This window comes from Rutilus rutilus, assembly GCF_951802725.1.
Source record: "Rutilus rutilus genome assembly, chromosome: 2".
NCBI lineage: Eukaryota > Metazoa > Chordata > Actinopteri > Cypriniformes > Leuciscidae > Rutilus > Rutilus rutilus.
The window spans coordinates 58650319-58665232 of record NC_140210.1 but is presented as its reverse complement, the minus strand read 5'-3'; the positions used below and the strand labels follow the sequence as shown (position 1 = coordinate 58665232).

At 37.4% G+C, this 14914-nt stretch overlaps 1 protein-coding gene and 1 long non-coding RNA gene across 6 annotated transcripts; one reads left to right on the top strand and one right to left on the bottom strand.

Annotated features, from left to right (window-relative positions):
• The first annotated feature begins 1805 nt into the window (after positions 1-1805).
• Positions 1806-3620, top strand: LOC311286430 (microfibril-associated glycoprotein 4-like). The gene is made up of 5 exons (XM_084402650.1): positions 1806-1940; positions 2019-2228; positions 2312-2408; positions 2505-2672; positions 2762-3620. Exons 1-5 carry the CDS (start codon positions 1935-1937, stop codon positions 3016-3018), a joined length of 738 nt encoding a protein of 245 aa, XP_084258776.1. The 5' UTR covers positions 1806-1934; the 3' UTR covers positions 3019-3620.
• Positions 3621-10394: 6774 nt separating this feature from the next.
• Positions 10395-14362, bottom strand: LOC311286456. Of its 5 annotated transcripts, XR_014626552.1 has the most exons (8): positions 14066-14362; positions 13850-13954; positions 13681-13753; positions 13526-13598; positions 12907-12921; positions 12716-12814; positions 12371-12494; positions 10395-10766 (listed from the first exon to the last, which is right to left on the bottom strand). It is a non-coding gene; the product is annotated as an uncharacterized lncRNA (long non-coding RNA). The 5 variants fall into 5 exon arrangements; XR_014626553.1 differs by having other exon boundaries at positions 10396-10766; positions 12907-12961; positions 13850-14360; XR_014626554.1 differs by having other exon boundaries at positions 10396-10766; positions 13850-14358.
• Positions 14363-14914: the final 552 nt, after the last annotated feature.

The window sequence follows — 14914 nt, the reverse complement described above, 5'->3', positions numbered from 1 at the left end:
TCCTTTTCTAATTTTCTCCCCAAAACCATATTTTGTTAAATACATACATTTCAAAACGCTAAAAACCTTTTTGTCATGTTTCAGTTCTACCTGCAGACGTTATGAAATCCATTGCTTTTTATATTTCAGTTTTCTGTAAGCCATTCTACATTTTTGGTTGAGTGTTGAATGTGTGCATTCTTGGCAACATACTAAGAGGCATTACTTTATAGAATGTTCAGTAGAAAAAAATAGAAAGTAACAGAATTGCTCAGGGAAGCCACTGGTCAAATGGGTCCCCTATGCAGAACTTCAGTTGTCATCTCCTGAAATTGTTTTCCGGGGGTGTTGGTGGGGTGTTGATGGAACCGCATATTCTGTGTATAAGGAACAGTGGTACTGGAAGCATAGTAGTGAAAGCTTTACATGAAGCTTTTACTGAAATGAAAACATGACATTTCTGCCACTGATCAACAACAAATCCAACATAATCCAACATTTGCTTATATGGAAGCATTTTTCTGCCATAGAATAGACAAGCATAAAAGGCAATTGTGACTTTTTAATCTCACAATTATGAGAAAAAAATTATTCTTGAGAGAATCGTGAGAGAATAATTGTAAGATATAAACTAGGAATTGAAAGAAAATAAGTCAGAATTGTGAGATGAAAAGTCACAATTACCTTTTTTTCTATTCCATGGCGGAAATAAGCTTTTATAGGTTCCACGTCCTAACTACTAACTTCTTCTCCATGTTAATCAGAGTGTTTGTCCTAACCAGCCGCGACGGCAACACGTGACGATTCTAAAATTGAGTCTGAGTGAAGACTGTGCCACTGATCGCAGCGGCAACGAGCACTTTGATCACTTGATTTAAAAAACAACACATTTCTGCTCTACTAGTTAATTGGAGATGTTATATTTATTTGTATTGGTACATTCGTGCCGCGAGATGTTTCAAAAGTTGTGGGGACATGTCCCACCCATCCCACACGCAAATTACGCCTATGGATTGTATGCATCAAAGGGTTAAAGCAATAAATTAAACTGGTGGACAAGAGAAAAGTTTCAGGCAATGAAAATGAAAGGTCAAACAGAACACAAGTTCTAATCATATAAATGGCAGACATGTAAAAATTGGGTCTCACTCAACTCTACATGTTGTACAGAATCTAAAGAGACTAATTTGTGACTTGGTCAAACTCGAAAAAGGCCATTTTCATATCTCTCGACCAGTAGATGGCACTGTTCCGAAACTGAGCAAACTTTGGTTAGCATGGATGCATTCAACTCGGCATGAGCTCCTGAATCAGAGGAAAAGTGTAGTTTCTAGGTCTTACGGTTCAAAATGATCAGTCAATATTCAGACTCTCCTCTATCTATGTGCCAATTTTCACAACTTTTCACACCAAACAGGTCTATGGGCTGCCATTGACTTTCATTCAAGAATATTTATAATAATAATCAAAAGAATAATTTGGGACCAAGCATTGAAGTCACAGCAAGCACATCAAACAACACAGGATGTCATTGGATAAATGGTCATTTTTACATCCAACATGATAATTAATCATGATGGAATTAAACCAAACTACAAACTGTAGTTATAAACTAAATGACCCAGGTTCAGTCAGACTTACTGAATAGATCAAATACAATTTTGTCTCACTACATGTACAGTTTGTATCAAGGATGACAGATGCCTTTTTTATTTGATTCCAAAATGTGGGTGTTTGTAAAGTAAATTTCCTCTGTAACACAGAGGAGGAGTCTGAGAATCTGACAGATATATAAAGAGTGTTTGTGTCAGACTGAACAACACAAACGGTGAGTTACTGTTTTATTCTTCATTTACCTCACAGAACATTCAGACTGAAAAAATGTAAATGTTTCTGTTATTTTTGTCTAGATAAATCCGATATCTGCTGTGATCTACTGAGGAGAGACTGAGAAGATGGCAGTAAGTTCATCAACAACTCTACATTTCTAGAGAGGGTTTTCAGTGTGATGTTCATCTCTTTCTCTCTGTCTCGTTTAGTTTATGGTGTTCTTGGCGGTTCTTCTCTCTGTTGTTCTGGTGAACGGGTGCAGTCAGGATGGAGACATGCCGGCCGACTGTTCTGACCTTTATAAAGCAGGACAAAAGCTCAGTGGGATTTACACCATCTATCCAGCTGGAGACATTCCTGTCTGGGTTTACTGTGACATGGTTTCAGATGGGAAAGATGATGACAACGGAGGATGGACGGTACGAATGTGGCTTTAGGTCATCAAACACATCAGGACATACAGTACATTATGAATCATATATTCTATATAAACCCATCACAGGTGTTTCAGAGGAGAATGGACGGCAGTGTGAATTTCTATCGGCCGTGGAATCAGTACAAGAGAGGATTCGGGAATGTGGAGAGCGAATACTGGCTGGGTAAGATCTCACAATGTGTGTCCGTTTGTGTGGACGATCATGTGTTTGGTTGAACATGTTCTTCATGTGTGTGTGTGTGTGTGTGTGTGTGAACAGGGCTGGAGAACATGTACCAGCTGACACGTAACAGAAAGTACATGCTGAGAGTGGATCTGGAGGACTTCACTGGAAGGAAGGGTTTTGCTCTGTACTCGTCCTTCTCTGTGGATTGTGAAACTGACGGATATAAACTGCATGTTTCAGGGTTCAAGGATGGAGGAGCAGGTAGGACACTTTCATTCACATTCAAGAAATCACACTCAGTTGAGTAAATGTGCACCTGATGTCCTCAATGATGGTCTTCTTCTCTGCAGGCGACTCTCTGACTTACCATAATGAACAGAAGTTCACCACCTTTGACAAAGACCAAGACCCCTGGGAGAAGAACTGTGCCAAACAGTATCTTGGGGCATTTTGGTACAATACCTGTCACTATGCAAACCCCAACGGTGTGTATATATGGGGGGAAGATCCCACCATTTTTGCCATTGGAGATGTTTGGTACCACTGGAAGACCAGTCACGCTGTCGGTATGAAAACCATCAGCATGAAGATCAGACGTGTGTCTTAGACATTTGAAGAAACATTACAGAGTTTCTCAGAAACAAACAACAAAACAATCAAATTAAGGTTTTGGGTTTCCTTTCCTCTGTTAACTGTGAAACTTAGTAAATCCTGGTATATATGGTAACTTGGGATATATGACTGTTGTGTAATCTCGTCAATTATTTTCTTCTTTGTTTTGGGTCACTTTTTTAAATCTACAACTGAAAAAAATCAACAATAAACTCCAGCAATGAAAAGCATTATGTGTTGATGTGGATTTGTTTATCTTCACAATAGACCTCAGAAACAGTAAATGAGGAATTCAGTTCAACTGTTCATAAACTGATTTACTTTCTCTATAAATACAATCTTAAATAAACAACGTGTACGTTTTTCTTAACACAGATATCCCTGTTTATTTGTCAGCAAAAGTCTTACATCAAAAAGTTTAACATCACATTTTGCCGCATCCAGCGGATTTTCCTGTTTTGGAAATGTTTCTTGGTTATGCAGACATCAAGGAAACATTACATTTTATCAAATTGCAAAGATGAAAAAGTTACTTTTTAATGTTCTCTGAGCATTCCTAAAGAATTCCTGAAATTAAACATTCCCTGTTACTGTAGCTAGGTGTGTGTATGTACAGTATTTTATGTATTTATAAAACGGTTAGTTCCAATCAGGGTTCGAATTACGTGGGAGCCAGTGGGAGCTGAGCTCCCATAGAGAGAGGATGAGCTCCCATGAAAGCAGTAAAATCATACACCTGTGGGGGTCTCTAAAAATCATCAGCACCATTATTTTAAATTACAAATAAAGCACTTTTTCCTTCGGACTACTGTAGCGTGACTTAAAAGATAGGACAGATGCCAAACACATGTATCTCGCGGGATCTCGGATCGTCATCACACTACGGTACATCCTTATGCTTAAATCAAGTGATAAAAGTGCTCGTTGCCGCTGCGATCAGTGGCGCGGATACTGTGTTTGTTTGTGGCTCGCGCACAGTCTTCACTCGCTTCAATCCGTTGTGGAGACTCTCTATTCGTTCCAGTGAAATTACAAAACAAAATGCACACAAACGTGTCTCTGCCTGATATACAACCACTGATAAACATAATCGGATTTGATAAAAAGAAAAAAAAAAACTATATGAGTACGGATTCGAACCCAGAACCTCTGACACGCTTGGCAAAAGTTCTACCACTGGACCACTTAAGCACATATCTAAACTTGTAACTTCCAACATCTTAGACTTCATTAAACGACAAATTAAACCAAATGTACTATTTAAATTGAATTGTGTTACCAACGCTTTTTTTAAAAATTAAATTTGTATTATATTTACAAATTTTTATATTTTTATATTACATTAAGCCTGCTCATAGGCTACTTTTTTTTTTTTTTTTTTTTTTTTTAAAGAGACCCCCACAAAGATGAAATCATAATTCGAACCCTGGTTCCAATCCTTGATTCTGACTGGTCAATAGCTGTGCTTTATTCACGATAAAACACAGCTATGACCGCTTCACCCAATGGTTCTATGTATCCCTACAACACCCCTACCAACCACTCTTAGCAACTTAAACACATGTGTGATCTCATTGATATTGTTCATTGAAGCTATAGTGGAGTATTGTGAGAGATCGAGAAAGCGAGTGTAAAGTTACCAGCATTCACAGTAGACATTGCATTTTCCTTCAGGTCAGTCCTATACTCATAATAAAATAATCCATTTGAACGTCCGCTGCGATATCTTGTCCTTTTAACAGTTAACCATTAAGGGGTTTTCCTGTGCCTATAACGCTAGTCATCAGTCAGTTGCGTCTTCCTTCTCCGTGAAAACAAGTTTGAGTCTTTTCAATATTAAAGTCTTCTCTACCGACTGACTCATTCATAAGACAGTCTTTGCCGCCATCTATTGGCGAAATAATGTATGCAACTTCTGTTGCTGTTTACGGTCAGGGACTATATTTTCCAGCGGAAGGAATGCTTTTAGTGATTTTACTTCATGAAAGTTGCATAGATAAATATTTTTCGGCTTTAATATTTGTATTGTGTGGCAACTGTTTTATAAAATCAATAAGGTACTCGAGGCAAGTGCTGTATCTTGAATAAGTAATAAGCTTCGCGTCGTGCCTTACAACGCCCTTCAGCCGTTACTTATTCACGATACAGCACAGCCTCTCATACCTTATTGCTTACATATAGGCTATACATTTTTTTATTGTATGGAAAGAGAACATCTCAATTTACTTATTTGACGCAGGAATTGAAGCAAGATCATACTCTTATTAACACCTAAAGACTACTGTCACTAATAAACAAGTCCGGTATGGATTCTGTTTTCCATGTGCTCACATAGCTTATAGCTTACAGTAATGAATGGATATCAATTTTGTGCGAGCTGGATCTTATCTGCACCTTATCTTTGCGTTTGGAACCATGTTGCTTGAATCAGAGGTTGTTCTCTGCAGAAAAACGTGTGTGCATCACGTAAATCACATTTTAGATTCAAAACAGTCAAGTTTGCAGTACTACTGATAAAATTTTACGTTCAAAAATAGTGGAACCTAATCATAAAAGGTAAAAACAACAACTGAAGCACAGAGGTTTAAATACACAGGCAAACAAGCTAAACAAGCTAACAAGTGGGCGTGGTTAATCAGAAACACCTGGGGAGACTAATGAACAAAAAACTACAAAGGACTACAAAACATGGCACAGAACAGGAAATAACAAAAGTCCACACAAGACGAGGGGAACACAAGACAGGAATCATGACACAATTGTTCATGCTGATATTCAAGAAACGTACCGTATACCTGCTGAAAGCTGGACATATTTACATTTTTTAGAATAGTGTCAGGACAGGATCTGCATTCACTAGTTTATTGAAGCTTTACGGAGTGAAGAATCATTCATAGTAAGTCAAAGAAAGGTTTTAATGAACTACACCAACAGCCAACATACATTTCAAAGAGATATTAACGCATGATTGCTCAGTTAGACAGTAAAATGTTGTAAAATGAGATTATGAGAAAATGTCCAATGTTTCCATTTTAGAAGCACTGGAACGGTTCTAAAGCCTGGAACACACCAAGCCGACGGTCGGCCATCGGGCAGTTTTTGTGTGTCGGCCGACTAAGTTTTCTCAGTGTGTTTTGCACCGTCGGCTGAAATTGGTCCTCGTCTGCTTTTTTTCGGCCGATTCGACATGTTGAATTGGCGTCGGGCCGTCGGTGAAGGAGGGAACTCTGATTGGCTGTTCAGCTTAGTGAACAAGGCAGTGCACGAGAATAATAGCAAAACAGCGAGCAAGTCAAAACGGTACAGACAGAAGGCTGCTCTAATGTTACGTCATCTTACCTGAGTGTTCCTTGGCGAATATTTCAATATTAACATGAGCGGAGAGGACTAAAGAAAGTGTTTAGCAGGATTGATAGTCAAAACGGTAAGCACGCACTGCTTTGTTTATGGTTTGTGTATCTGCAGCCGCAGCATCGGTTTCCCTTTTTGAATGACAAATATTGACGAATATATCTGCAGAAATAGACAGTTGTGTCATTTACGCGCAGTTAACGTGCCTTCTAGCTGACAGTCGGCTGTAGTTCTCTCGGTGTGTTCAAGTGCAGCTTCTTACCCCGACGCAAGGCGACAACACAGTCGGCTTTCATCAGTGCTAGTTCGTCGGCGTCGGCTTGGTGTGTTCCAGGCTCCAGACACACGTTTGATCTTCATGCTGATGGATTTCATACTGACAGCATAACACACACGAAGAACATGTTCAACCAAACACTGGACATGAACACAAAGTATGGGAGAAAGTACAATCAGCCGGTATTTATCACAAAATAAACCCTGACATCTTGATTAGGACTGACCTGAAGTGTAGAGGTCTTTTATAATCCTGAGCTTAATTTGTGATAACAACTGGATGACTGTGCTTTAGCCCTTTTATTATATGCCTACTTACCACATAAGTAAAAACAGTTTTCAAGCAAGCAGCTTTGAGCCAAGACAGGTGAACAAGTTCAAACTCGATGGAAAGAGTCATACCACTGATTACCCAGCTAATAGACTTTTGTTATAAGAACGTTCTCCAAATATTCACTGTTGGTTCTGGGAACATGAAAAATGTCCAGTTTTCCTGACGTTAGAGGAACGTGTTTTAAAAGGTATAATGTTCCTCAAACGTTCTTTCAACTTAATTTTGATTTAAAATTCAACATTATAGGAATGTTGATTTCTAACATTCCAAGAACATAAAAATGTCCAGTTTCCTTAATGTTACTAGAATGTTATTTAAAGGTTTTGTGTGATGTTCCTGAAACATTCTTTCAATCATCTTTCGAAAGAGTAATAAGAACACAAACTACAACTTTATTCAGATGAACTGAGCCTTAGATGAACTGAAGATAGAAGACATTAGCTCTCTGAAGATCTGATTAAACAACTCCACAAACAGCATTACCAGCTTCACTTATTACTAACCTACCAGACTGACTTTATTTCTGTCACACGTCTACATAAGATCTTATTGAGAATTAACAGAGGTTTAGATGTTGATGTCTTATTGAAAATGTTTTGGTTGAGGTCACCATTATGGAGATCAGTGTTTGCTTTAGTTGGGCTCTTGACCCTTGACTTTCTTTAAATTGGTGCTTTATCATTTACATTTACACATTTTTACATTTAGTCATTTAGCAGACGCTTTTGTTTTAGGACTGAAAATTAGGACTGAATTAAGCGAGTCATCGTGAAGAGGCAAAAACAACACAAGAAGTGCTTAAATTTACAAAGTTCAGAGTAGCATAAGCCCGATAAGTGAGGATTTAAAGGAAAAGGAAATAATTTTTTTTGTTTTATCATGCACCAACTGTTGTTCATTTACTGTGTACTCTTTTTTTATTTTTATTTTTATTTCATTGTACAGCAGTTTGGTTGGCCTGCAAACGTTTTTAAATGTGCTTTAGAAATAAACTGACCTTGACCTATAGGGTTTTTCGAGAATGCTGTTATAAATCCTAAAATTTACAGGAATGAGTTTGTAATAGAATGCGGTTGTCCCTCCTGTAAATAATCAAACTGTTTATGAACGTAACCGTATTAAGGACTGAAATACCAGACTGACAACAGCCATATTCTGCTGCTGTATGAACATGGCCAAATTAAGATGAAATTTTGGTTCCCCAAAGAAACATTTAGTAAACAGTTCTTGAAGGAACCATTTTTTACTAGTATGAAGGACATTTTTAAAATCTAAAGAACCTTTTTCCACAATAAAGAAGATTTTGTCTTTTGAAAAGATTCCATGGATGTTAAAGGTTCTTTGTTCTTTATGGATATATACTTGTCCTCTATTTCTGTCAGCTTTGGAGAATATATGTGAAGAAAACATGACATGTCAGTGCACTGGAATGATTTTGACACCATAGGGCCATCCAAGCTCAAACTCATCTGGGCTGCGTTTCCCAAAAGCATCGTAAGCCTAAGTTGATCGTAAAAACGATCGTACGACTGATCTTAATATTACGGTCTGTTTCCCAAAAGCATCGTAGCTTAAGTAGCACTTGAAAATCTTCGTAGATCTACGAGTGCTCTGGAGTAATCGTACATCCCCAAGTGCATCGTAAGAAGACAGAGTTATGGGGGGGTTCCGGTAAGATGGCGGTCCGTGCAGTCGCATCTCACTGAGCTCCTCGAGAAGTCCTGATGTTATAGTTAATTAAAAAATACATATCCACTATTAACTGCCATTTGTCCAGTTCTCAGCACGAAAATGAAGAAACACAACAGCGGAAAGCCTCCGGCGCAAAAAAGTCTCCCATTTGAAAGCTGTGTGAAAACAAGTGTACACGACTATGCAGATATGGCTAACGTTAGCAAGAACAAACGAGGGCCGACAACTCCAGCGGAAACCCCCGAAAAAACACACCTGGAGAAGAAAACGAAAGGTATGTCTCAAGAAGAAACAAACACCGAGACCATACTGAATGCTATCAACTCTCTCGGTCAACGTGTAGACGACCGCATGGAAGAATTTAGCACGCAGTTGCAACAGCACAGCTCCATGCTAGCTTCTATTGCTAAATTGGTGCAGTTCAACGCAGAAGAGCTAAAAGAGTGTAAAACGAAAATAAAACACCTGGAAAAGAAAGTGGAGACACTGACTAAAGAAAATGAAGACATGAGGGGTCGGGTACTGAACAATGACAGATACAAAAGACGGTGGTGCCTGCGCATCAAAGGGAAAAAAGAAACGGCTAATGCAAACATAAGAGCGGAGGTGGTGGAGCTTCTTCGCAGGATTGCACCAGACCTGGCAGTAAAGATGGATGAAGCGGTCGACGTTGTCCACAGAGTGGGAAGAATGATGGACAACCGGCAACGACAAATAATCATTTTATTTGTGCGACGAGCAGTGAGAGATGACATCTGGAGGCGAACAAAAACTTCTCCAATCTGCAAAGAAGAGGGGATTCGCTTTACTGAAGATCTGACTCAAGAGGACTGGCGTTCCAGACAGGCTCTCTGGCCCAAAATCGACCAGGCTAGAAAGGAAGGAAAGGCTGCAGGCTTCAGGGGCCCGTTTGGATTCATCGAAGGCAAGTGTATTATGGAGGACACTTAAGTTAGGGGCTGAAACTAGAGCTTGAAATGAATACATAGTGGATCAGTTCGGGTGATGGGACTTCTACCTCAACGGTTTTACTCCACCTCCCTACTTTTTTTATTTTTTTCACAAAAAGTTCATTTGTTCATGTGTTCTGTATTTCAGTTAAATACTGACCTTTCTTTTATTTCCTTTAATACAAGGAGACTTAAAGACTCAGTTAAGCGAAAAGCTGTCTTTTTGTTTTGCAAAGGGCAACAAGCACATTGCACCTTTCTTCAAGAGACTCACTCTGAGATATCTGATGTTAAGTTTTGGTCACAACAATGGGGAGATAAAATTCTCTTCAGTCATGGGACAAATCGGTCGGCTGGAGTTGCCTTATGTTTCAACAGATGCCCTGGTAAGATTCTGGGTGAAAAAGCAGACAAGGAGGGACACTGGGTAGCCTGCACTGTAAAGAGGTTGCTGTAAATTTTACAGTAAGTTACTGGCAGCTGGATGCCAGTAAGTTACTGTAAAATGTTTTACAGTATTATTACTGTATTTTCACTTAACAGTATACTGTACCATTTACTGTAATTGCATTTACAGTATTATTACTGTATTTTCACTTACAGTATACTGTAGCATTTACTGTATTATTACCGTATTTTCATTTACAGTATTAGTATTGTTTTTTTTTTGTTTTTTTCCTCATCATTTAAATTTTCTTTTTTTAATTTATGTTTACCCCACCCCCCAAAAAATCACAATAACTCAAACATTTGTCCTTATAATATTCTTTTTAATCATTGAACATTTTGTTTTAGAAGTACAAATTACAAATCTTGACCTTTAGGAGCCACTAGCTGAAGAAAAAAAAGGGCAACATCTCCAAAGTCCATAGAATTAATCTCCTGGTGACCATTTGTATCTGTAGCATGGCAAAAACGTACACACACTGAAAAGCAAAACAGGCCTTAAAACAATAAAATACAGTCAAAGTCAGTGTTGTGTTGTTACATTTCAGTAATTTTGCCAGTCAAAGTTGACAAGCTCTCTGATGAGAAACACTGAGGGTTTCAGGCTGATGCTTTTCTTTGGACCTTTCCAGATTTCCATCTGATCTGTGCCTTTGGTGTTTGGTGCCATCAGGGTTGACTCTCAGAATGAACCTGCAAACACAAGCAGGGAAAAATATATCATTTTTTCAGACCGGTGTTGGCAGAATTTTCCCTAACCCTCAAACTTGATGCTGCATGTACTTTGGCGTTAATAAAAGCACTACATCTGATTCTGAATCCACCTACAGTAGTGGTGGGGGAAAAATCGATTATGTTCAGTGTCGCGATATTTTGCGCACGCAATTATATTGATACAGTAGCGCAAAGTATTACAATAAAGGTTATAAGGCTGTGACGGTGGCAGTTTTTTTTTACCACTGCGGTGGTAATGGACCAACTAACTGCAGTGGTTCGGGGGTTATTATGAAAATTGAAATAAAAAAAATGTAGTTTATTCGAGCAAAAAAGTCTTTATTTGAGCAATTCCGTCAAAGAAGCAACACAAAGCCTGTAAAGCATTCAAACACATATCAGTAAATATTAGAAACTTACATAATAGAAAAGTTAAATCTATAAAAAAAAAAAACTTTCGTTTAATACTTCCACACAAAGACACGTGATTCCACATGAAGCCATACCGCTCTGTGCTTTGAGAGGGATGTGGGACACGAGGAGGAAAGAGACCATCGATCTATTTTCTGATATCTTCATGTTTTCTACTTGTTGTAAAAGGTATGAAAAGTGAATTTAATCTTCCACAAGGGCAAGACATTTAAGCTATGTTTGAAATTGCGCTGCCAAAGAGAGCGAAACTAAAAATCCAATAAACTTGACGTGCCGTACATGTCTAATAACAAGCAAAACCTGTGTTGAAATGAATCTGACGTGCAAGTAAAAATGTAGGCTATCTGTCCTACAACGTTTTTCTACTTTACCACAGTAAAGAATGTGAATGTAATAGGCCTAAATAAAAGCGAACTAAGGAAGAAACGTTTATAATCCCCTTCGAAAATCGAGACGTTAGTGAAGATTTTGGGAAAAAAACAAGGTATTACATGCAGGGATGAGTCACAATTTTTGGATATTCGATTAGTTTATTTAATTATAGAATTATAGTATATCGAATAGGTTGTGTAATTATTCTCTAAAATAAAATCTCCATGTTTTTGGTGCTAATGCGGTGGTGACGCGTTCATATAATTACGTTCTGTAATAAGGTCCTGTGTCCTGAATGTTCAAGGACAAAGTTTTTGCACTAGCCTCCAGTAAATGTGTAGAAGATGTTCACAGATTTAATGTGACATTTGAAGTGAGTTAAGCAGTCTTATTTTTTGTAATGTCTTTGAATAATATGGGGGACATGAATCGCAATATATCGCAGAATCAAATCGCAATACTTGCTGTATCGCAATGTTAGGAAGCGCAATAATATTGAATTGTGGCCCAAATATCGCAATACTATCGAATCATCAATTTTTTGCCAATTTCCACCCCTAACCTACAGGGATGGTTACCCCATAATACATTACATTAAAATCATTAAAGCTTCATTCTTTTTCAATACATTCCTGTAGCTTAGATTTCCAGGGAATGGATAATTTAAATTAAACTTAATACAATGTAAGTTGCTTTGGATAAAAGTGACTTCCAAATGCATGCATGTAAATGTAATGTAATGTAAAAAAATATATATGTATATATATATTTTGGTTTACCTGATTCTGCATTCGACAAAATAGACAGCTAATGCTGAAGAGTCGTCTGTTAGCAGTTGTAACTGGATGATGATTCTGCCCTTCATTGTCAGCATCCATGTTTTTGCTTTGAGAACAGACTCTCCTGAAACAGACAAAGTCACAGCAGCCTTTTAGTGTTATAGTTTACAGAAAAAACTAAAATACAATAAGTTAACAGAACTTATTACTAACAACAATAACATGTGGGGTGAAGATGAGGTAAGATATGATGTTGTATGGTGTTTATAGTTTTTAATCAATTAAACAACATTAAAAATATTAGTTAGCAAAACTTTGCTATATTGATAATGGTATATTGCTAACCCTTTCCTCCTCCTTCTCCTCTTCCTCCTCCAACGTCAACCCGTTCTGTGTATTAGTGGAGAGCGTCAGCAGTGATGTACAGTCCGGAGGGAATGGCCGCTGCAAATTCAAAATAAAGAACAGAAAAGAACATGTTTGCCTGCTTAACTAATGCATACTTCAGCTAATTTAGTTGATGTCATCTTACTCACCTGTAGATGTTATCACTATTACGAAGGCAATCACAAAAAAGACTCCAAAATACACCTCCGACATTTCAGACGACATAATTCAGACCACAAACATGAAAATAAAACAAAAGATGAAATTAACAATAACAATGGTGTTGGATAAAGGGTTAGTTTACTCAAAATTGTAAATTCTGTCACCATTTACTCACCCTCAACTTGTTCATAACTTCCATTAAATTATTTAATGTGCTGTATACAAAAGAAGATATTTTAAAGAACATGAGCAACCAAACAGTTACTGGTCCCCATTGACAACCAAAGTATTTTTTCTATTATAGAAGTCCATGCGGACCAGCCACTATTTACCAACATTATTCAAAATATCTTATTTTATGTTCAGACGAAAGAACTTCATGCAGGTTTAGAACACGTTGTGGGCGAGTAAATGATGACAGACTACATAATTTTCTGTTTAAGGTGTAACGTTATCCCTTTAACTTAGTTTTTACTCAGTATTTACGTTGTACATCTGCCAAAAAGTTGTGAAAGAGGAGACAGAACATACCAAAGTTATTATGCTTCTCTGTTTAATAAGTTTACTTCGGCTAATTTAGGTGAAGTTGACCATAACGTTACATACCAGTTGATGTTGTCACAATGAAAAGGCTCCAACACACTCCATCGTTGCAGATGGCATTATCCAGATCACAAACCTGAAAATAAATCATATAGGCCTACGTGAAAATATTGTTTAAAACCCGCACTTTAACAAGGGTTTCGTCTATCTCACTTTACCTCAGTATTTCACGTTGAGTTCGCTGTTAGCTCGGTTAACGTTACCGACGACTCCGCCCGCCTGATGAGCTAACTTGCGTTAAAGAGGCAGAGGAACACACAACCATTATTTTTTATAGTTTTAACTAAAGAATATTTCGGCTAATATAGGTGAACTTAACTTACTCACCAGTTAATATTATCACTGTGACAGCGACCCGGCCGACAGTCAGGAAAAAAGACAGTAATAAAGGCACCAAAAAAACATTCTGACGACAGTCAGGAAAAAAAGGCACTAAAACCATTCAGACGAAAACAAAACGATACATCATGTTAGTTTGCTGTTAACATAAGTAAAAACATTTGAAAATGTTTGTTTTACATAAAATAGAAATTATATACTAACCTTTTTGGTGAGTTACATGATCTTTTGTCCGTGCATTAACTGCCACTTCACCCCTCAAAAAAACACTTGAAAAGAAATCCCTCTTGCCATTGGTCAGTTTTTCGCGGGCAAGTTCACTACTGTAAATTGATTTACAGTAGTGAAGAATTACAGTAGTGACCCTATATTTTCCCATAATCCTTTGCTGTTTACTGTAACATACTGTATACATATTTTACAGTATCTTACTGTACATATTACAGTAAAATACTGTTCAAATTACAGAAATCCGTTACAGTGTGTGTTTTGGAAATTGATGCTAATCTTGTTATTCTGATTAACATATATGGTTATAACAACGATAACAAAAATAGAAATCTGTTACATCAAATATCATAGAACTAAAAGCAAAATTCCCCACAGATCATATTATTGTTGGAGGGGATTTCAATTTAACTCCTGATGAGTGGATGGATAGATGGCCTTCCAAGTTATTGAGTGAACATAGAAACCCAATTTTGGAAGCTTTTGCTAATAATAACCAATTGATAGACATCTGGAGAAGTTTACATAGTGGGGTGAAACAGTTTACGTGGCATAAACCTAATGGTCAAAACAAATCACGAATTGATTATTGGTTGATATCAAACTCAATATCAGATCATGTCACAGAAACAGAAATTGCTAACTGTCCTTTAAGTGATCATTGTATTATTAACCTGAAAATCCGAAACAGTAATAAAAATAACAAACCAAAAGATTATTGGAAATTTAACTCTCAGTTACTAAAAAACTCAGAGTTTTGTCATTCCATTAAAAAAAAAAAATGTTGATATAAAAAATGACAATACACTAGACACATCTATACTA

Excerpts from the sequence above, each read along its gene's own strand:
- LOC311286430 (XM_084402650.1), top strand. Across the intron at positions 2,409-2,504 it reads GGAGAGCGAATACTGGCTGG|GGCTGGAGAACATGTACCAG; the intron begins GTAAGATCTCAC and ends GTGTGTGAACAG. Across the intron at positions 2,673-2,761 it reads GTTCAAGGATGGAGGAGCAG|GCGACTCTCTGACTTACCAT; the intron begins GTAGGACACTTT and ends TCTTCTCTGCAG.